This window comes from Sceloporus undulatus, chromosome 4 (genome assembly GCF_019175285.1).
Source record: "Sceloporus undulatus isolate JIND9_A2432 ecotype Alabama chromosome 4, SceUnd_v1.1, whole genome shotgun sequence".
Classification (NCBI taxonomy): Eukaryota; Metazoa; Chordata; class Lepidosauria; order Squamata; family Phrynosomatidae; genus Sceloporus; species Sceloporus undulatus.
In genome coordinates this window covers 178,197,843-178,220,774 of record NC_056525.1, presented here as the reverse complement: position 1 = coordinate 178,220,774, position 22,932 = coordinate 178,197,843, and the positions used below count along the sequence as shown (strand labels likewise).

The 22,932-nt window shown below is 40.4% G+C and overlaps 1 protein-coding gene across 2 annotated transcripts in view; it reads left to right on the top strand.

The window, feature by feature from the left end:
- The first annotated feature begins 5 nt into the window (after positions 1 to 5).
- Positions 6 to 22,932, top strand: part of CTDP1 (CTD phosphatase subunit 1) — a 77,253-nt gene continuing 54,326 nt past the window's right edge. The window contains exons 1-5 of one of the 2 annotated variants that reach the window (XM_042462889.1): positions 6 to 541; positions 6,469 to 6,552; positions 8,958 to 9,051; positions 12,046 to 12,174; positions 14,261 to 14,411. In XM_042462889.1, coding sequence (XP_042318823.1) covers positions 246 to 541; positions 6,469 to 6,552; positions 8,958 to 9,051; positions 12,046 to 12,174; positions 14,261 to 14,411 — 754 coding nt within the window. In that variant the 5' untranslated portion in view covers positions 6 to 245. The remainder of the gene's footprint in view (positions 542 to 6,468; positions 6,553 to 8,957; positions 9,052 to 12,045; positions 12,175 to 14,260; positions 14,412 to 22,932) is intronic. The other variant, XM_042462888.1, reaches the window with a different exon arrangement.

Sequence of the window (22,932 nt, the reverse complement as noted above, 5' to 3'; positions counted from 1 at the left end):
AAGCCCTCTCTTAAAGGGAGCCTGTCCCTTTAAGGGCCGCCTGCGTAAGACTGGAAGCGTCCGCCCTTGCGCCTGCGCACTGGCGCCTTGACCTCGCGCTCCGTCGGCGTTAAGGCTCGTGACTGCGGCGGGTTGTTGTTGTTATTTTTCGAAGTGGGGGAGGGGAGGGGGAAGAGCTGGTTCCGTTTGTCGGAGGGATACGATCTTTATTATCGCGGCCGTTGTTGCCATAGCGACGGGCCGCCATGGAGGAGGAGCCGCCTCCGCCGTCGCTGCCGCCGGGAGCAGCCACCTCGGCGGCGTCCGAGGTGGCAGACATCCGCGTCTCCGGCCCTCAGCCGCTGAGGCTCCTGGAGTGGAAAGTGTCGCCCGGGTCGGCGGTGAAGATCGGCTCCGTGTTGGCGGTTTGCGCCCCTATCCACCTCCCCGCCAGGCCCGGAACTACGGCGGCCGAGGGCGGCCCAACGCGGAAGGTCAAAGCGGAGCGGCCTGGCGTTGTACGAGAGCTCTGTGCGCAGCTGGGACGAGTCATCCCTCCCGGGTAAAGAGCCAGGAGGAGGAAGGAGCTGGGCTCCCCTTCTTACGGTGCTGCTACTCCGCTTTAACCGGCCTGGCTGCCTCCTGTTGCATTGTGGGGTTTGTAGTCCACTCAGGACTAAGATCTCTCTGGCTGGATATTCCCAATGCCTGTCCTTGAACTACAAATCCCACAATGCAACGGGAGGCAGCCAGGGCAGTTAAAGTGGAGCAGCAGCGCTGTAAGAGTGTAGTGCGGTAATCCAGCCAGGATCCTATAGCATTGAGGCATGGCAGTTAAAGTGGACTAGGAGACGTAGTAAGGCACAGGACAGTACTTGCCCATAGAGAACCATTGGAGAATACCTGCCCATAGAGAATCATGGGGATTACTTGCCCAGAGAATCCAGTAATCCCCACCTTTCCCGATGGGCAAGTAATCTCCATGTTTTCTTAAAGGGCAGGTATTCCTCAATGACCCTCTGGGCAAGTATGGTTTCTCTATGGGCAAGTACTACCCTGTGCTTTAGTACATGCCGTGGACTAGTAGCACTTTAAGAGTGGCTTAGTTGTTAAGATGCCAGTTCTGATGACCAGGAGGTTGGCGGTTTAAGGCCTGAGTGCTGCACAACGGGGTGAGCTCCCATCACTTAGTCCTAGCTGCTTCTGCCAACTAGCAGTTCGAAAGGATGTAAAAGTGCAAGTAGATAGATAGGTACCACTTCACAGTGGGAAGGTATCAATGTTCAGTGTAGTCATGCCGGCCACATAGCAACAGCAAGTACATGTCCATGAGAAATAATTCTCAGTGCCCCATCCTTCAACTGCAAATCCCAGAATGCAGCAGGAGGCAGCCAGGGCAGCTAAAGTGGAGTAGCAGCATTGTAAGAGTGGTGGATTTGGGGGGTTTTGGTGAGTTTTTCAGGATACGTGGCCGTATTCTGGGAGAGTTTTCCTGATGTCTCATAAAGCCGCTCGCATCTCTGAAGATGCCAGCCACAGATGCAGCAAAGCGTCAGGGGTAAAACTCTTCCAGAACACAGCCATTTAACCCCAAAAAACCTACAAAAGACCAATGGACACCGGCCGTGAAAGTCTTCGACTTCACACTGTAAGAGTGAGACTTTTTTGTGGGGGTTTTGGGGCTACGTGGCCATGTTCTAGAAGAGTTTACACTCATCCCTACACATTCGTTACGGTTAGGGGCATAAGACTTCCACAAATATAGGAAAAAACACAAATAACAAAAACACCAGGTTTTTTACCTGAGAGGACACCTCTAGGAATCTCTAGGTCCTCCAATGCAACTCTGCAGTCTACATCTGACAGACACTACAAGGAGGAGCTACAAGTGCCTAGTGGAGTATTCTCTCTAGCAATCGCTAGATCCTCCAGTGCAACTTTTAGTTAAAGTTGACCATAGGGTTCTGCTGGAGGACCTAGATATTCCTTGAAAGATCATATTAATCAAATCCGCAAATATCAAAACCGTAAATATGGAGGGATGAGTGTATTCCTGACGTTTCGCCAGCATCTGTGGCTGGCATCTTCAGAGGAAGCCACTTGCATCTCTAAAGATACTGGCAAAACATCGGGTATAAACTCTTCCAGAACATTGCCATGTACCCCGAAAAACCCACAAAAAACTATGGATGCCAGCCGTGAAAGCCTTCGACTTTGCACTGTAAGAGCGGCTTAGTGGTTAAGATGCCAGTTCTGATGACTGGAAGATGGGAAGGTTGGCAGTTTGAGGCCTGTGTGCTGCATGATGGGGTGAGATCCTGTCACTAGTCTCAGCTTCTGCCAACTTAGCAGTTAGAAAGCATGCAAGTACAAGTAGATAGATAGGTGCCACTCCTCAGTGGGAGGGTGACAGCGTTTGGTGCAGTTGTGCTGAACACATAGCAATAGCAAGTACATTTCTATACCGCTTATCAGTGCACTTAAGCCCTCCCTAAGCGGTTTACAATGTGTAAGCTCCCAATATGGGTATTCATTTTAGGGATCTCAGAAGCATGCAAGCCTGAGCCCATGCCTGGTATTGAACTCACAACCTTATGGTTTGTGAGTGAGTGGCTGCAGAACAGGCATTTAACCACTGCATCACATGACCACCAGTTTAGTTATTGAACAACGCTGGATCTTTGGCTTAGAAACGGAGATGAGCACCGCCCCCTACAGTCGATACGACTAGACTTTCATGTCAAGGGACTACATTTACTTTAAGAGTGTAGTGCGGTAATCTCAGTTTCTCCACTGGCACTTCAGCCAGGTTTCCTGTTGGCCTCAGCAGGAACCACAAAACCACAAGCGCTGTGCCGCTGCCTCCCTCCCCTCTTTTCCCTTCCCCGCCTTTGACAACCTCCACTCCTCCTTCTCCAATTTCTCCTTAGCAGTGGCATCCCTAGGGTTGGTGTCACCTCCCCCCCCCCATTGACTTCCACCCATTTCATACCATACAGAATCTTTAGCCATGCTTTTTGCACTAATGTTACTCAAAAATCATTATTCCCATATACCATTGAAAGTAATGCTAATAGTTGTGACATAGTTGGTGGTGTCAATTTCAGGGCAGAGTAGAAGAACTGAAGGTGGCATCAGATAATTCTAAACTCCTACATTTAATCAGCTAAGGCAGTGGTTCTCAGATGTTTTACCCTTGAGGCCCACCCCATTCAAATCTACACGAGGACATCATGTGCCCCTGCCCACTCGACTTAGTATTTGAATTAAAATATTTTGTTTAGTGTGCGTGTTTTCATTTGCACATTCATATTCAAACCTTTTATAAGGAAATAAAATTCAAATTACTAGAACACTTTTATTTGAGTAAATTTAATCTTTAACTCAACATAAAAAAAGTTTGGGAGGACGAGGAGGCAGCCTCCAGGTCTCATGCCTTCCTCCCCCAGGACTCCAGAACCACCATTTGAGAACAGTGAAAGCACTTGATTCATCTTCCACTGTCATGGATCTGTCGAATGGGATCTTGGGTGTTGCAGTTTCTTGAGGGGCCTTTAAAATTCTGATCCATAGGGTCATAGTGTCTTATCAAACTACAGACCCCAGGACTCCATAGGACAGACCTATGGCAGTTAAAGAGGAAGAAAAGCACTATAATTGTGTAATGTGAAGGGGCCCCACATTTGCCTGTGACTCTAGCAGCTTGTTGCTGTGCTTACAGGGTCCTTTTGTCATGCCTTATATGAGCATGCCATGGGGACGAGAGGAATTGGATAGCATGAGAAAAACAACGCAAAACTGCCAAGCACTGAGCCCTGATCATGGCTATCTGAGGAATCATGCTTCTCTCAAATTTATCTCTTGAATAGTTAACTTTCCCCATGGAATAAGTGAATAGTAACAAATTACAAGATAGCTTAGACAGATGTTAGGCCATATGTTTCCCTAGAACAATTGCAGTGGTGGATGCTTTTTGTCTGCATTGTATTCAGTTTCCAAAGATAAGCCTAATGCAGGCAGGTAAATACTCTAAAGGCACCAGGTCCTGTCTGATCTTGGAAGCTAAGCAGGGGCAGCTCTAGTTAGTACTTGATGGAAGACTGCCCCTAAATACCAGATGTTGTAGGCTATATTTCAGAGTAATGAATTGGTAAACCATCTCTTGAGTATTCTTTGCTTTAGAAACCCTATGAAATTCAGGGGGTCACCATAAATCAATAGGTGACCTCAAGGCATATACACCCAGATACAGATAGGCCATCTGCAGGTGTTGAGTACAACAATAAGAGGGTTGGCTACATAACAAAATAAAGGTGTATAATTGGACAAGAGTGCAAGTCTTTCAGTGACAGCCAAATTTAGTTGCAGAAAATAGACAAGAATGCATTCCATTGTTGGGCAGGCAAATGGGTGTAACCAAAAATACCAGTGTATTTTAGCGTAAAGTTCTTACGGCTATTTAACTATGCCTTTCAGTCTTTCAGTCTAGGGATAAGCCCCATACAAAAAGCTGGAAAACCTGGATGACAGTGTCACAAGGAAGGGGCCTGACTTTCCTAGCAACCCCAAAGAGCCAAATTGGGCCCCTGGCGGACGAGATTTGGCCAAACAGACTTAGGTTCCCCATCATTGTAATAGGGTGTATTATATTGGCCTGTGCTGTAATGTTTCTCCGATCTTACTGTGACCACTTATTTACTAATCTTTTGATGTTACTGAGTACTCTGCTCACAGTAGACCTTCACACCTGCACTGAGCAGTTGTGTTAGTTGAAAGAACTGGGCAACATTACACTAAGCAGTTGAAGGTAAAGGGCTTTGTGGATTTAAGAATTTGAAATTCTAAAATCTGTAAATGTGTTTGTTAAAACACACGGGGGAAATTGAACAATAGATAATTCTTCATCACTTACGTTATAGTAAGGTTAATGAAGTCGTACCATTATTTGATTACTAGGTTTTTATAAAGCTTTTGAATATTTATAATTTTTCGTTTCTCTCTATGTAATGAGTAAGTCTATATTGCCTCATGGATAGCTTCATGTTGACAGTCGATCCTGATGCAAGTATTTTCCAATTAATAGTGTAACAATTCCACAAAGAGTTGTGTTTTAGTGCTGACCAAACTGTATAAATACTCTATCCTCACTGCTGTGATGAAAAATCTTGGATTTGATTATTTGTTTTATTTATTTATTTCCCACCTCTCCTCAAGGTAGGACACAGCATGTTAAAATAAAAAACACACAAAAACAAGCAAGCATAAAACCAGCAGTTAAAATACAGTATTATAAAGCCAGTAAAATAAACTCATATGATGCTTTAAAATATACCAATATCAATGTTGTTGTCACTTGTCATATTTTAAGAGGATGGCTAGTAATCTGATGTGTTACTTTATTTTTAAACAATTGTATAGTTTTGAATTTGTTGATTAGAAGCCTCTGGTGTTGAAGAACCTATGACTGGTGATACTCATATGTGCTTCAAATCTTACACATAAATCAGAAGAGCAACTGCTCATTTAAACTGCAAAAACATTTAAAGTGGAAATTGGATGCACAAATGGAATTAATACTGTTAAGTTTACAACAGTTCTTCTTATTTGATGCCCATTATTATATTGTCATACATACTGTACTTATTTCATCAGTTTTACTTTTGTATATAAAAGAGATTTTCCAAGAGGATTTTATTGCTGAATATGTCAGGCTTGTTGTATTGTCATTCACAGCCACGTTGAGGAAGGCACAGAGTGAAGAACCATTCACTCCCTCATTCTGAAACAAATAATGTATAAAATTTGTATCTAGTGGCATTACTAGGGTTGGTATCATCCAGTGTGGTAACTTATTGTTGTGCTCCCCCCATTGAGCTGCTCCCATACCACACCATGCAAAATCCTTAGTAATGTTTTTGTACTAATGTTACTCAATCGTAATTCCTGTATATCACTCAATATAATGGTGATAGTTGTGACATAAACAATTAGCAAAATTAAACCTTTAAATTACAATATCATATGCACCACCTAAATCATGTGGTTAAAGTGAAAATTTGGTAAGATGTGATTTTTTTAGAGAAAACTTTTAAAAAGTAAAAAAAAACTTGGTCTTTTTTTCCTCCATCCAGTGAGCTTCGCCTGACTCATACCGTCTCTCCCTCTCAGTTCCAGTGCTTTAAAGGGTGTGGGCAAACACCAGAGCCCCTTTCTGCCCAAAGGCCGATGTTGGGGTAGCAAACTCCCTTGGGTGTCATCTTGTGTAGTCTGCACCCCCATTAGTGATGCCCCTGTTTGTACCAAGTGTCCTGTGAGCTACATAGAATGTATTGCGTAAACTTGCAAGCTGTGTGTAGCCTTTCATTTTAAAGCTGAATTGTTGAATATGACAGTCAGACAGAAGGACAAATACATCTTCTATGTTGTGGATTTTATATAACATTTTATGAAATTAGTTTTACCTAAATCAGATTTTGCTTTGCTTTCCAGAGGTGTTCTGCTGAGACTAGAAGCATGCAGCCATCCTGTTGTTATGAAAGGCTTATGTGCAGAATGTGGCCAGGATTTGACACAGTGAGTACTGCCTCATTGGATTGGGCATTGACTGAACATGTTTGTTTAAAACTTCATTAGAATCAGAAATAAGAAAGTGATTTGCCTCTGTATTGGTCATATCTGTTTCAGCAGCACAACACTACAAAAAAAATTAACGTGCAACAGTTTGAAGATAGGCAGTTGAGAATTCACGGAACACATGCGGAGGACCAAGAACTTATTACCAAAAATACTTCTTTTAAAAGGAGCCTAAAGCTTGTTTCTGCCTTTAGAAGTACGATAGAGTTTCTTGAACTTTTTGAAATAGTTTCAAGAATTGAACTAGTAGAACTCCTATGAGTGTCCGGGGAGACTGAAAGGAAGAATGACTATTGCACCCATTAAAATGTTTTTCTCAATACTGTATTTGTTTCTGTCATCTTAATAAGGGCAGGCAGGATGCTCATTCTGTAATTGTTCAAAAAAAATCTGCTGGCCATGTATTTCATATTGCAGTTCATAGGCAAATGAAGCAAACTCTATAAATGTCAGTCTGTTCAGGTAATGCATTATTGATATTACTCACAACTAGATTATATACTATATATACAGCTGTCTCTGGCTCTTCCTTAGTTGTCATCTGGCAGCAGACATTCTGTCAGTTGGTGCAGATGAGAAAAGAAATGTGGAACCAGTCAATTGGCTCTATTGAGAATATGTTATCTCCTCCTTTTGTTGAACTGTTTCCAGCTTGTTATAAGAACTTTGTTTAAAATAAAGAAGTGCTAACTGAATTTGCATTTTTCCTTCTCTCTTCTCAACTGTTTTTCCTTTTATATTATGATGTTTAGTTGTAAACCTGAAGGCTAGAGAGTTGTTCCTTTTATTGATCTGCAACATGGTTAGGCAGTTACTAAGAACTGGCCACATCCCAGTATCCTTTGATGTAGTTTATTTTATTTTTCCTTGTTGTGATGTGCCTTCAAGTCACTTCTGACATGGTATCCTCAGACAAACCTATCATGGAGTTTTCATGACATGATTTGTTCAGAGGAGGTTTATCTTTGCCTTATCTCTGAGTATGAAAAAGTGTGACTTATCCAAGGTAAGGAGGAGCAGGTGGAGAGACAAAGGGTCCTCCTGGAATAGGTATGCTAAATAACTCCTCCCCACAAATATGTGGATAATTTTTGTATATTTGGGACATAGAGATGGCAGAGACAATGAGGGAAAATTGCCTTTTCTCTTTCCATTTAAAATCAATTGACATTTCTTTTCAACCATTAAAAAAATCCTCTCAGCAGGAAGAAGTATTTGCCCTTTCTGCCTCTGCCAAATTCTCTGCCTTGTTGTGGATGGAGTGCATCAGCAGCAGCGTTTCAGCATGTCTTTGGCAAGGGGTCTCTTCAGCACCACCATACATATTGTGCCATAACCAGCACCTGTTCCTCCTGTGTCTTTGTTTATGTGTCATCAGGTTGTCTGTCAACATATGGCAACTCCCTGAATGAAGATTTTCTTAGGCAGGAAATACCAATGTTTTGCTAGTTCTTTCCTCTGAAATAGTGCTTAAAGCACCTAGTATTTGTTGGCAGTCTCCCATCCAAGTACTTAACCGGGGTGAAACTGTATAGCTTCCAAGGTCAGACAGGATCTGGAGCTCCTTTCTAATAATTAAGACGACATATACCTCCTATAGGGGGCTGTTAACAATTTTTAGCTGCAAAAGGTCCAGATTATGTTGTTGCAGCAGCTTTTTTGGTTCAGGTGAGTTGGTAGAACTTGGTGAGGGGGAATTGGAGGGCTGCAAAAAGTGCATTTGGGTGACACTTCCTGCATGACTGATATGTGACCTACTATATCAACTTTTAGGCCAGAGACAATGCTATAGATGTTATCAGCTTGATATAGTGGCCAATACAGATCTTATGTAATATAGTGTAATATAATTCTAACCCACTGAACTGTTCTGGGCAATCTTGTATTCCTGCTTTTTTCCTTCGTTGATGAATCTATTTTGCTTACTTAAATTTGTTTTAAAAAATAATCAGGTTTACACAGCAAAATAAAACTTTCTGGGCTGTAAATAGTGCTGGCTAAACTTTCTCCACAAGTGACCCTAATCTTTTGTTGTTCACTGCTTCCTATTTACAGTGTAGTGTTTGGGACATCCATATGCAATTGACAGCTCAGAGTATATATATAGCAATTTAAACATGGATACTTCTTGTGCTGTTCATCCAATTCTTCAGTTACGAATGTTTATTACTCTGTCAGTTAAAGCATGATATAAATGTATGTGTACTGGTTAAGACTGCTTGGTCTATATGTTAAATAAAGTGGTTATGAAACTTAATATCACAATAAATAAGTCTTCTTGAGTTTTTTGAAATGTTATTATTAAATTTGTCTAATGTTTTTGTTTTACTTCCTTGAATTATTAGATTACGAAGTAAAAATGGAAAACAGAACATGCCAGTATCCACAGCAACTGTATCAATGGTTCATAGTGTCCCAGAACTGATGGTTAGCTCTGAGGCAAGTATACTCCCACTCTTTTTTTCTCATTCAACAGATGTCCAAAATTCAACAAATCAAATTGGAGGAATTTTCTGTGCAGCACGTATGTAATGCAGCACATTTATTTTAGCTAGATTTCAAGTTGAAAGCAAGTCTACATAGATAGAATTTAAAATCATGTACATTGTTGAGCTGTAACCACATTTCATCTTTTAAAGATAAAACTTCTGCCTGATCTCTTAAAAAATGATGTCAGTCGATAGACTATTGTATGGCAATATGGCAGTGTGTGTCTAGTACAGTACCCCTGTTTGCATGTTTGTTGGGGTTGTTGTTGTTTTTTACAAAAAATACATACATACATTCTTAGAAAGGCCTAGAAAGACATCAACGAACTTAAACTGTGTACGGTTCTGTTATAGTAAGCTACCCTGAAAACACCAGTTGAACTTTAGATTAATCATTCATAGGATTGGGTTGACAGAATTCTGTGAAGAATTTGCAAGACAATTTGAAGACGAAATCACTCTGATCCATTCTGATTTGAATGCTGTAGTTGACATGGAATGTTGTAGCTGTAGGTTCAGTGGATATAACATTGGCTCGTATTGGCCCTGTGTTATTTGATGTGTTTCCATTTGTGTAGCCTGAGAATGTGGACAGCATCTTTGGAGAGATAAGAACCACCATATGCATACTAGACTTGTGGCCTAGAGATGTCAGATCTGGCTACAGTGACACTTGCCTTGATACTCTGTTTTGATTACTGGAATGCATTCTAGATGGGGCAACCTTTGGAAACTGTTTGGAATCCTCAAGATGTCCAAAACGCTGTTCCCAAGCTCCTGACTGGAGCTGGCTACAGGGAACATATAGCCCCCCTGTTGAAACAGCTTTACTGGCTACCAGCCCATTTCTAAGCAGAATGTTTATGGTCTTTAAAACTTTACATGGCTTGAGTCCAGAGTATTAGAAAGATTTTCTTATATGAACCTGCCCAAACTTTAAGATCCTCAGGGGAGAGCTTTCTGTTGGTCTCATCTGGTGAGGAAACTGGAGAGAGCCTTCTCAATGGCTGCTTCTAGGCATGGAACTCCTTCCCATGCAAGTTTCAGGTGGCCCCTTTCTATTTTCTTTCTGCGTTATTTAGGCAGGCTTTTAGCTCTCCCCTAATGTGGCAGGTGGGTATTTTAATGTGGTTTGGAGTACTTTCTTTACATCTTAATCATAATTTTAAACTGTTTTTTTTTAATTTTTTAAAACTTAAAATTACATTGTTTTAACTTGGTGCCTTTAATTTGTTGTAAGCCACCATGGGTTGTGCCTTGCGTCAGGAGAAATGTATTAAATACAATAAATTGACTGTATGTGTACTTAATTTATAGCAAAGTTTACTAAAATGGAGATACACATTGTGATGATCCCTCTGTGGTCTAAGCAGCCAAACAGCAGGCATGTCTCGGCTCTTAGACCCAGCGAATCCTTAGCTTCTCCGTGTGTCTTCTGGTCTATGTTTCTACTCCTTGGTATAGTTGAAGATGGCTCCTGGAGATCCTCAAATCACGCTGCCACCACCCAGTGAATTCATGTTGGATTTCCCTTAACATACACTGGAACTTGTTAAAGACTTCTAGTTCTCCTTCTTTGCTAATCAACTCAAGCATCAACCAAGCTAGGACACGTGTAAAGGAGTGTCAAAGTAGCAGATACTTTTAAGGAAGTATTTATTATAATTAAACAAAACAGAACAAAAAGATATAAATCATGCAAGATCCTAAGGGCCTTGCAGGTACAATATGTGTAATTCTAAAAGTATTCATTTCATGCAGGCAACCAGAAAAATAATAAATAAGGCCTAAACATTCTAATCTGACACATTATAATCTGAAACGTTGTAATCTAACTGATATATGGGTGTAATATGCCGGCCTTGATGGATTTGAAATATAGTTATAGGTCTTAGCTTAGCATAAACTATCTGTCTGAATTATGCCTTCTTGCTATATGCACAACACTACAGTTTTCCTAACCTGTAAGATTAACTTGAGGGAGACATTCCCACCTCGAATTCTCACTGTAGAACCCACTAACTGCTGAAGACACTCTCTCTGCCTCTCTCTCTAACTGCCACTCTCCAACTGTCACCTGAGCCTTCCGTCAGCTGTGATATCATTACTTATTTGCATGTGCCTCCCTCCCAGCTTACTCTTATTACCTGGCAGAAGTCTTCCAATGACTGGAGGCCCAGTCATTACACACATCTTAAGCTTGCTTACGTTTTTTTTTAAAAACCAGAATGGGAAAGATACGTGTGTTTTTGTATATTATAGCTGTTTAAGTTAAGATTAGGAAAGGTGGAAATATTTTTCATGTATAAATAAAATACATCTAGCATGACCAGTTCCTTCTGTGTACTGTGCATCTGGGTGGGCAAAGAACAGCTTTGTTCAAATATAAAAATGCCTGTTTCTCAGAACCAAAATTATACTTTCAACAACCTCTGTTTGTTTTTTGACATGTTTGGAAGTCTGTGCAGCCCCTATAGGATCCCCAGAGGCAGAGAATTGGCCCAAAATCTAATGTAAAAATCACCCCTCCTGGAGTAGATAAAGCTTCAGGGAAATAGCCTGGAATATTCTGCTGTACAGAAAAAAAAAGCCATATAGAAAAATATTACATTGTCTTTCTTTATGCTGCATCTTCTTGGTGATAGCAATAAAGCACTTATTGGAAATACCACTGTTTAGTTTTGCAGGTTCAATTATTTTGTTTTTATAGATCGCTCGAATTTGGTGACAGCCTTAAGATGCCATTCCCTTTCTCTCAATACACTGAGTTCCTGAACATGATTGGAAGAAGCTGCTTTTTCCTTTACAGCACATACTTTTTTGTCATTGTTTTTTCTCTTTTCAAATTACCATGTGTAATAGTCTTTTAAACTATTGTCATTGATCTTGTTAAACTTAGACTTTCCTTGAGGGTACCTAACATGGCCTTCTCTTTTAATTGTAGCAAGCTGAACAGTTGGGAAGAGAAGATCAGGAAAGGCTACGTCGAAATCGAAAACTTGTACTAATGGTGGATTTGGACCAGACTTTGATCCATACCACAGAACACCATTGCCAACAGATGTCTAACAGAGTAAGGCAATATTATTTATTATTTTCCTTTCTCAGGTTTAAAGCAGTTGGCACTGTTTCAGAGAAATATTTTATAAAAAAATACCCGAGTGTAGTTGACATTTGAGAAGCCTTTTTAAAATCTTTGTAAAATAAATCATGTTACAATCATTTTTTTAAAGAGGCAAATACATTGCCCATAAATTGATCTTCATTATGAAATTGTACAGTCTCCCTAGATTCACCAGTTCTCTCACTCACAAGTGAGATATTTATTCCACTAGAATTAGAGAGGGCAACTCTTAAACCTTCCCTTCAGGAATTTGTCACTTCCAGTTTCCTTCCCAATTGAAAAAAGCCTCTTCTGGGCTGAAAATGCCCAAAGAGTCCCAAAAACATGGCAGAAATTTTCAAGGGGGATTATTATGTTTAGAAATCTCTTTTTTTTAAATGAGTGTGTGGAGGGTTCTTGGCCTCTTGAAGACTTTAGAAATGTTCACAGGGAACTGTTTACAGCTTTTACGTTGCACTTATATTTAGATCCACCTAAATAACCTTCAAATAAACAAATCTTGTATTATTCTAAAAGGAACTGGAATTTTGTTGTGTTTACTTGTCTTCAGAAGGTATCTGTGGTATAATCCACTGTGAGCCCTCAAGTTTCAATAAGGTAAAATCAGTACTGCTACAAATTGTAATGCTACAAATTGATCCAGAGGACAGGATCAAAATTCAAAATGACCTTAATAGATTAGAAAGCTGGGCCAAAGCTAACAAAAGGAATTTCAACATGGAGAAATGTAAGGTACTGCACTTAGGGCGGAAAAATGAAATGCACAGATACAGGATGGGTGACACCTGGCTGAATGAAACTGCGTGTGAAAGGGATCTGGGAGTCCAAGTAGACTACAAATTGAACATGAGTCAACAGTGCGATGCGGCAGCTAACAAGGCCAATGCGATTTTAGGTTGCATCAATAGAAGTATAGTGTCTAGATCAAGGGAAGTAATAGTGCCACTCTATTCTCCTCTGGTCAGGCCCTACCTGGAATATGGTGTCCAGTTCTGGGCACCACAATTCAAAAAGGATGTTGAGGAACTGGAGCATATCCAAAGGAGGATGATGTTTAGCCTGGAGAAGAGAAGGTTAAGAGATGATATGATAGCCCTGTTTAAATATTTTAAGGGATGTCATATTGAGGAGGGAGCAAGCTTGTTTTCTGCTCCTCTAGAGAACAGGACCCAGAAGAATGGATGCAAGCTACAGGAAAAGAGATTCCACCTCAACATTAGGTGGAATGACAGTAAGGGCTGTTCGACAGTGAAACACACTCCCTAGGAGAGTGGTGGAGTCTCCTTCCCTGGAGGTCTTTAAACAGAAGCTGGATGGCCATCTGTTGGGGATGCTTTGATTGTGATTTCCTGCATGGCAGGAGAGTTGGACTGGATGGCCCTTGTGGTCTCTTCCAACTCCATGATTCTGTGTTCCTGTTAATCCTGCTTGTACGGCTTCTTTTCAGGAATGAAACTTTAACTCCTTATGAAATTGTTTGCGGTCACTGGCCTTGTCAGGTGAATAAGCGTTGGGTCTTTTCAGGAATCCATCCTATCACAGCCCTCAGAAGGCTGCTTCTGAAAATTGGGATACAAACACTCTGGCCTAAATCCAATTGCTAATCCCAGTTAGAGCAGTTATTGAATCAGGTGTTGAATGACAAGTCAGCATTTACATAATTCCCATAGATTCAGTGGATTTATTTTAGCTATTGGATTTAAGCTCTCTGGTTTTGAGCCAGAGTCTTTTTCTCTCTTTCTTAGAGATAGTAAGGAAACAGAAGTTAGTTAGATATCCCCCAGATATTTTTCATTATATTTCTCTTATAGAAACCCCACCACACCATTCTTTTGTGTGATATATGGTTTATGGGGGAAAATAATTAGTATATGGTGTTCGAATATTTAATGCTTCTAATATTTACTGTATCTGTTTACTACTTCAGGCATTATATGGTTGAAAAAATCTGTTATGCTTGAACATATTCATTCTAAGCTAAAAATGCATTCCATTTGTATATAAAGCATAACATCAGTGACTCTTTCTCCTTTAGGGAATATTTCATTATCAGTTAGGTCGAGGGGAACCTATGCTGCATACCCGTTTGCGTCCTCATTGCAAGGAGTTCCTAGAAAAAATTGCTAAACTGTATGAACTACATGTTTTCACCTTTGGGAGCAGACTTTATGCACATACAATTGCAGGTAAGTATCATATTTTGAAATTTGTAATATTAAGGAAGGTACAGGATTTCCCCAAACAGCTCTTCAAATCTGCAAGATTAATTAGGATACTGCAATCTTAAATAGCAATTTAATGCTAATTCCCAACAGCTGTGTTTTGTGAGGCATTTGCCTAGAAATACAATTAGGTAATCTTTTGTTTCATGAGAAATCTGATAGAAATATACCAAAGAGCAATTTCAGTAAATTATTTTGTATTTATTATTTGTTTATTAAAATATTTTTATCTTGCTCTTTATTATGAGATCTCAGGGCAGTGTACAGTATAAATAATCTAAAACACTTCCAGATTAAAACTATAACTTTAGTCCCACTTTTTTTTTAAAAAAATGTGGTATAAATAGTTAATTTAAAAGCTACAGCAGTTTAAAACCTTTTATATGTACACTTTATGTAATCCTCAAAGGTTTCAATAAAAAGTCATGTTTTCTCTTGGCACCAAAAGGTGGCAGTTGGGTCAAGGGGTTGACTTTCAATGATCAGTACCACAAGCACTGTTAAATTGTGTCTATCTTACATGGTTATAGTTCACTCAGTGTTTGAAACATCCTTATACTATTCTGCACTCCACTCCTGAAAACTGGAGGTTGTTGTCTCCCATTATAACAACAGCTTACTGCTTCAGGAATAAAAAGAAGAAGAAACCCTGGATTCTTCCTGAACCCCCTTCCTGAAGCTTGAGGCTGCTGTCTCCCCCTTCTGCCTCCTGCTTAGAAGTTAAGAGAAGGAAGAATCGCTGTACAGGTATTCCTCCTGTACCCTATTCCTGAAGCTAGAGGCTGTTGTCTCCCATTCTGACAAGTAATCTAATAATGTTTATTTATAACATTAATAACCCTTTCCCACCAAAGGGCACAATAGACACAGCAGCCTTCTGCTCCAGAGATAAGAGGAAGGAAACCTGGTTTCCTTCTGCGCTCACCTCATGAAGCTGGAGTCTGTTGTGTGAATGGGAGACAGCAGCCTCCAGCTTCAGGAGTTAGACGGATGAAGACATCATTTAAGAGTTGTTTATGTCACAACTATTGCCATTACATTCAATGATACACCGAACTACTAAAGTGTAACAGTAGTGCAAAAACTATTACTAATTCTGTAAGGTCTGGTAGGGGAGGAGGTCAATGGGGGAAGGTGACATCATGAGTTATCACATCAGGTGACACCAGTCCTAATGACCCCACTGCCTTGCAGCAAAGGCCAATGCAGGCAAGAGGCCTTTTGGTCACTGCTCAGCCAGGTGCAAAGGGGCAAGCTTCTCCCTGGTGAGGAAGGACTCTCAATTCTTCTTCATTGTGGTAGACGGGTGCAGCTGGCATGTATGTAGGGGGTTTACAGAGGCTACATGTTCTGGACTAGAGGCTGGCGTGAATGGGGAAAGGGAGAGATTTTAACTACTGGAGCCATTCCAAGGCAAAGTACTTTTTCAAAGAAATGACCGCAGATACTTCTCGCCTTCTTTCCCCAGAGATGTGCCTTCCTCACACAGCTTCAGGTGCCTCCTCCCAGAACATTGTTTCATCTGCTACCTCTTCTCTCTGTCTATACAACGAAAGCAAGTAGAAGCAGCTACGCAATTCTTAACCTGCTAGCCAAGTCCTGACAAAGCTCAAAAAGCTAAGCAGGATTCCAAATTTGAAAAGTCTGTTTTTGTTGCCATTTTTCACCTGCTGCCATGTGTCCTAACACCTCACTCCAGTTAGTCAGTCTGTCCGAAAGCTACAGAAGCAATGCCCTGTACCTAAGCCTCATGAGAATTTTCCAACTACCATAACTAGCCAAAGACACAGCTAAGGGAGTGAGCTCATGGGGGAGGCTGGAAGAGTAGGAAACACCATCTCACAAAGCAATCAGCGAGGCTATGAAGTAATTTTAAGGGACCCTAAAAAGAAGTTTCATGCAACACTCATTCTCACCATGGTCCTAAAGGCACTTTATCTTTCTTGAGCGCCAGCATTTTGACTGAAGCACACACCTGCCACCTCTTAGGGCTTGAATATTGTCAGCTTTCCATTTTTGCGGGGCGGGGGGGGGTCCAGAATGGATCCCCTGCAAAAACAGGGGTGACAGTATAATAATAAAAATAAATTTTATTCCTTTCCTGCCTCCCCTCAAGGCAGGGTACAGCATGTTAAAATATAAAAGACAATGAAAAACACATAAACCCACAGTTAAAATATAATACTATAAAATCATTTAAAAAACACTCATAAGAGTTCATGTACAGATAAAAAGTCATGTTTTAAAATTGAATGGATAGGCCTGTTGGAATTATACTCAAGGCTTAAGGGAAGAGTATTGTTAGTGAGACTGATACCATATTCAGTTAGGAGTAGATATCATAGTAATAAAGTGCAGTGACAGAACAAAGTGCAGTTTTGAAGTAGTTTGTTCCATTGTTGAAAATACAATGGTTCTCATGAAATTTTCATGTATACTGCTGACTATGAAATACATGAGCTAGTATCCTGTAATCCAACACAACTGTTATAAAAGAAATCTGTCATTGTATACCTTCGAGTTATTTCCGACTCATGGTAACCTTTAGGTGAACCTGTCATGGGGTTTTCTGGGGCTGAGATTGTGTAATTGGCCCAAGGTCACTCAGTGGATCTCCATGGCCGAGTGGGGAATTGAACCCTGATCTCCAGAGTCACAGTCTAGTGCTCAAATCACTACACCACACTGGCTTTGTAGAAAAGAACTAAATGGAGATATTTCTAGGCTTCCTAAAACCACACACAATGAATTAGAATTCAGCAGCCATAGGTCCTTCTTATAAATTCCAAGTGGAATTGTTAAGAATGCAATCACACTCTCAGTCCAATATGGTCTTGTACCATCAAGTGTTGTTTTTTTCACTTGTATTTATTTATTTTCAAATTATTGGACCATTGTCTTTATGTGTTAATCGCTTTGATTTTGTCTGCTAGAGACAAAATAGAATTACTGTAGTTCTGGTGACAGTAGAGCCAGTGTGGTATTGAACTATGACTCTGAAGACCAGGATTCAAATCTCCACTTGGTCATGAAACTACACTGGTTGACCTTGGGCAGGTCACATTTTCTCAGCCTGAAAAGGAGGCAAGGCAAACCTGCTCTGATCAAATTTTGCCAAGAAAATCCATGATCGGTTTGCCTTAGGGTTAGAAAGTCAGAAAGTCCATAAGTTGGAAACAGGTAGAAAGCACACAACAACAAAGCAACAGTAGAAAAGATTCACTTTGTCTCAAGATGCTGCCATTCCTTAGAACTTTTTTACCAACTCTCCAAGGGATGCCATGCATTTGAGAACTACTTGTGAAAGGTAACTGTTAAACTCACTACTTTCTCAACAAGGGGATGACCTTGAAGTTCCTCTCTGTTGCATTAATAATACATTGTCATTTGATATTTGAAGTAAATTTTCTATTGTAATGTTTTTAAATTTTGTAAGCCGCTCTGATCATATCTATGGAAGGGCGGGGTAGAAATAAAATTTATTATTATTATTATTATTATATTCAGTAACTTATTTCTTTCCATAGTTGATATTCCACTATATTTAGCACACTGTATTTAGTACGTCCTTGAAAAAAATGTGGAGCATATTAATGTCTAAATGATATATGGTCATCCCTCGTTATCCATGAGGGATCTGTTTTGGATCACCCCACATATACCAAAATCTGCAGATGCTCAGGTCCCATTGTCCTCAATGGTGGCATGGTCACGCATTCACAAAATATGTACATAACTGTTGACTGTTGTTTATGAGGTTATGGCTCCCCTGTTCAGATGAAGAGTCAAAAGTAGCATATTTTTGAGAGAAATTAATTATTCCAATTTATATTTAATTAGGCTTGTGGGGCAACAGGATGTGGGAAAGGGAAGAATTTATGAAATTATTTTTTAAATAAAAGAATATGGTGGGAGATGAAAAAATTAATCAGTTTTTACTCTCCTAAATCTAGCTTCATATTAGTGTCTTCTCTGTAGTGGCCTTCGCTTTTGAAGTGCACTGCCTCAGGATGTCTATATGGCTCTCTCTCTGACTTTTTGATTTTAACCAAGCATAAAAAGATTTCCTTGTCTTCTGCTGTTTTCCTCTGATTTTTTTAAAGGCTAGTTTTCTTACTCTCTTTCTAAAATCATCTGTGTTTTAATTGTTATGTGATTGCAGTTATTTTGAATGTTTTCATTAACTGTATTCTAGTTTTATTTTTATTTTATTTATTTAATTTTTTGGAGGGGAAATAATTGGTCCTATGGAGGCTTTGTTCAGAAAGAAAGTATAGAAGTCCTTCAAATAAACATAAAGTGCCCACTATCCCAATCTTTCCCCAAGCAGCTTTCTGCCATGGGAAGAGGTTGGGGAAAATAATCCCTCACCCTTTTCCAGGACAGGGAGCTGCCTGGGGAACGAAAGCTCTCATGCCTTGGGAACGGGTTTTGGGAAAGCAAACGTGCCCTCCTTCCTACTGTTCCAAGGCTTCAGAGAGCTCCTCTGAAGCCTTAGAAGGGAAGGAGGGAGCCATGAATTTTTAGTTTCCCGGAGGGTCTTGTGCCCCTAACCCCTGTGAATGTCAAGGGTCGACTGGATACAGTAGTTGTAAGAAGCCATTGGGACAGCACTGTATACATGCTTGGAACACTAGATGGCAGTACTTTACAGAGAATTTTTAAGTGCTGCTTTTTTGTTCAACTTCTGGTTGAATTAAATATACTCCAGGTTCCTCTTTTCTTATAAAGCAAAATGGAATTTTATAAAATTCTGAAAAAAATGAAAAATAAAACCCAGACTTTAAATCATTTGGGGAGATAATGATAAAGAAACTCTTCAGAAACTAAGATCTCTCTTAATATTTTTTTTTGGGGGGGGGGAGGGGGGACCTATCCCTTTACAGAAAAGATTGAAGTAAGCTCTTCTCTAAGACAGGATAACTTGGTTCTAGCTGAGTTACTCCTAATCATCAGATAATACACTTACTTTAAAAAAAATGAGAAGGGAGCAGCAGTAGGAACCAGCTGGTAGTTCTCCCTTCTCTGTGTCTCTTTGCTATTGAATTAGGATGGCGGGAAAGGACCAAGAAGACCAGATCAGACAGGAAGCTAGATTTCCTAGGTGATTAAAGCATTCTTCTGCAGAGAGAATGTTTCATAAAAGTGTAGTCTCTAGTTTTATCTAATCTGTTTTTAGATTCCAGCAGTTCAATTAGACAGCCTCATCTTGATTAAGAGGAGAATATCTGAAGACATTTGGGTCAGCAGCTTTATGAAAGGGTCATTTTTTTCAATCCCCACCTTACTTGGTCATGAAAGACAAAGTCTTGTACGTCCTTTGACCTGCTCTTTTGTCATTGCCCATAGTTAGTTTTGTACCCTCATTCAAGCTGTCCAGCAAAATTTTACTCTCTACCAGAAGATGTTTTAGAGTTGCCTATTTCAGTCGCACTGGAAACCATCCACCTATGATTGTTCATGAGCTTTGAGTCACCTCAGCTCAGTATTTTTTGTATTAAAATGGCTTTTTGATGTCTTCCCAGTTCTCATTTTCTCCAATATGTACATTCTCTTATTTTTCTTAATGTGAGTTCAGAACTGGATTCTATACATGCAAATTTTGTGTCATATGTTCTGATGATTTCCCGTAATACGCAGTTGTTGAAAATAAAATACTCTTCAGTACAGCTGCGTCTGGGAAGCAGTGGCTCAACCAGTTAAGACGCTGACTTTGTTGATTGCAAGATTGGCAGGTTGGCTGTTTGACGTCTGGTGAACATGATGCAATGAGCTGCCATCACTAGTCCCAGCTTCTGCCAACCTTGCAGTTTGAATGCATGCAAATGCAAGTGGATAAATAGGTACCACTCAGCTGAGAAGGTAAACAGCGTTCTGTGTAATCATGCTGGCTAGTGGCCACATGATCACAGAGTAGTCTCTGACAACACTGGCTCTTTGGCTTAGAAACAGAGATGAGCATTAACGAAATGGGGTAGCATTAATAGTGAAGAGATATATAGCAAAAACAGTCAAATGATATAATGCAAAATCTGGCCAAATCGGATCAATAAGACTTCAGGGAAAACCCATCGATATAACTATAATCCAAGTTTATGATCCAAGAAATTGAAAGATTATGTGCTAGAGTCCCGGAGGAAAATGGTTGCACACCAGAACAGGACTTCTTGTTAATCATAAACAATTGGAATACAAAAGTAGGAAACAGTGCAGCCAAAGATTGTTTAAAATTTGGCCTAGGATCAAGAAATGAAGCAGGAAATCAAATGATTGAATTTTATGAGGCCAACAGTTTGTTCATTGCAAACACATTCTTCAACCAACCAAAGAGGCAACTGTATACATGGACACCTGAAGGCCAATACGGAAATCAAATAAACTACATAATTGGAAGTAGAAAGTGAAGAAGCCCCATTCTGACTACAAAAGCAAGACTTGGAGCAGATTTTGGCATGATGATGAATCGCTAATATCAAAAATTAAAGTAAAGCTTAAAAACACTAAACCAACAATTGTGACAAAATACAATCTGAGGAAAAACCCGGTTAAATTTAAAGATTTGCATTATTAAGCCTAATAGATTAGGAACAAGAAGAACTCTATATTGAAGCCAGAGGCATAATCAGGAAGGAATGCAAAAAGATATTCTGTGGAGCCAAATAGAAAGAGAAGCTTCAATGGATGGCAGATGAAATTCTCCAAACAGTTAAGGACAAACAAGAAACAGAAGTAAAGGGGGACAGAAACAGAGTAAGAACCCTGAATACAACTGTTCAGTGATTTGTGTGTAAGAACAAGAATTACTATAATAATCAGTGCAAAGAAATAGAAGATGACCAAAAAAAATGAAGAACAAGCAATCTCTTCCACAAGATCCAAGAAATCAAAGGGAAATTTAAACCAAGAGTGCAGATGCTCTGCAACCAGCAGAGAAATACATTATATGACCAAGTAGAAATAAAAAGATGATGGAAATAATACAATGATTGGGTTTCACATGTCATGCATAGAAACCTAAGTTGCCTACAAGTGAGGCCCAATCTGAGAGAGGTCTCAGTTGACCATTATTTTGGCTATACTACACTATTGTGTTATGAATTAACAATAGTTGGCTAGCACTAAGAATAAAATACTTTCATTCCATTCACATGCCTTTGCTGCCCTTCCAGCTGATAATTATTTTAAGTTGTAGACAGATTCCTTTCTATTGAAACAATAAGGAAGTATTCAATTATTTTCACTTTCTGTTAGTGATAACCATACTAATGCAAGTAAACATTGGAGTTAGCATGGTATAGTGGTTTGAGTGTTGAACTAGGACTCTGGAGAGTAGGTTTCGAATCCCAGCTCAGCCATAGAAACCCTGGGCAATTCATACATTCTCACCCTCAGATGATGGCAATGACAAACCCCCTCTGAAGAAACTTGCCAAGAAAACCTCATTATAGGTTTGCCTTAGGATTGTTGTAAGTCAGAAATGACTTGAATACACACAACGACAAACATGCATTAATACAGTGCGCCTGCATTATATGCAGCTTTGAGGGGCACAAGGGGCAGCATGTCCCATTCACATGAATGGGGTGTGTTCCCATGGCGTGCGCCCCGTGCACCGCTGCCACACTGCTGCGGGCATGAGCCGCATTTGTTTGAATGGGGCTTGAGCATCTGCTTATTTTCTCTTATGTGTGTGTGGGGGTCCGGAATGGATCCCCCGCGTAAGAGAAGGGCGGACTATACATGCAGAGTGATTGTTGGTATTTCATGGGAAAATCTTTGATATCAGGAGGCTGTCCTCAAAGAACCATGTTCCCCTGGCCTCATGTCATCCTGTTTGGATAGCACGCCATTAGACCCAGGCTGGGATTGGGTCCGGATCCAATAGACTGGACATGGATCGAGTGGCTCTCGCCCAATCCTAGGGTAAAGGCCTTAACATGAGTCAGAATGACTTGCCATTTGCCAAGGAGTTAGTGCAGAAAACCCCACCATAACCTACAGCACCAGACTTTTTCCTTATTCCTCCATTGTCACTACTAAGGACACTCATGCACCATTGCCACAGCTGATATGGAAATGATGTGTCTGGCTGCAACTATGCAGTCAGGCACCCTGTTTCCACATCTGGTGCAGTGATGGGGGAGCTTTTCAGTTGCAGCGACAGAGGAGTATGGTAAGGGATGCACAGCAGTAGGGGGTCCATGGCTCAGGGAGAGAAGGACATGTAAACAGCCACCTATCCCGCCACCAACTGGCAGAATGATCCAAGTTGGGACCCAGGCCAGGATACCACGGGCCTGACCTGTGCAATCCTGGCCCATCTGCTCAGGGCCTAAGTGCAAATTCTGGTCATTTCCCCAGAATGTTGACATTACCTAAGATCCTGCTTGAACCTACAGGAAAATACTTACAATGAACCCAGTTATTTGTGAAAAACCCTGTAGGAAGGAGGACAAATGTTGTTCTAGATTTAAGCATGGACCAA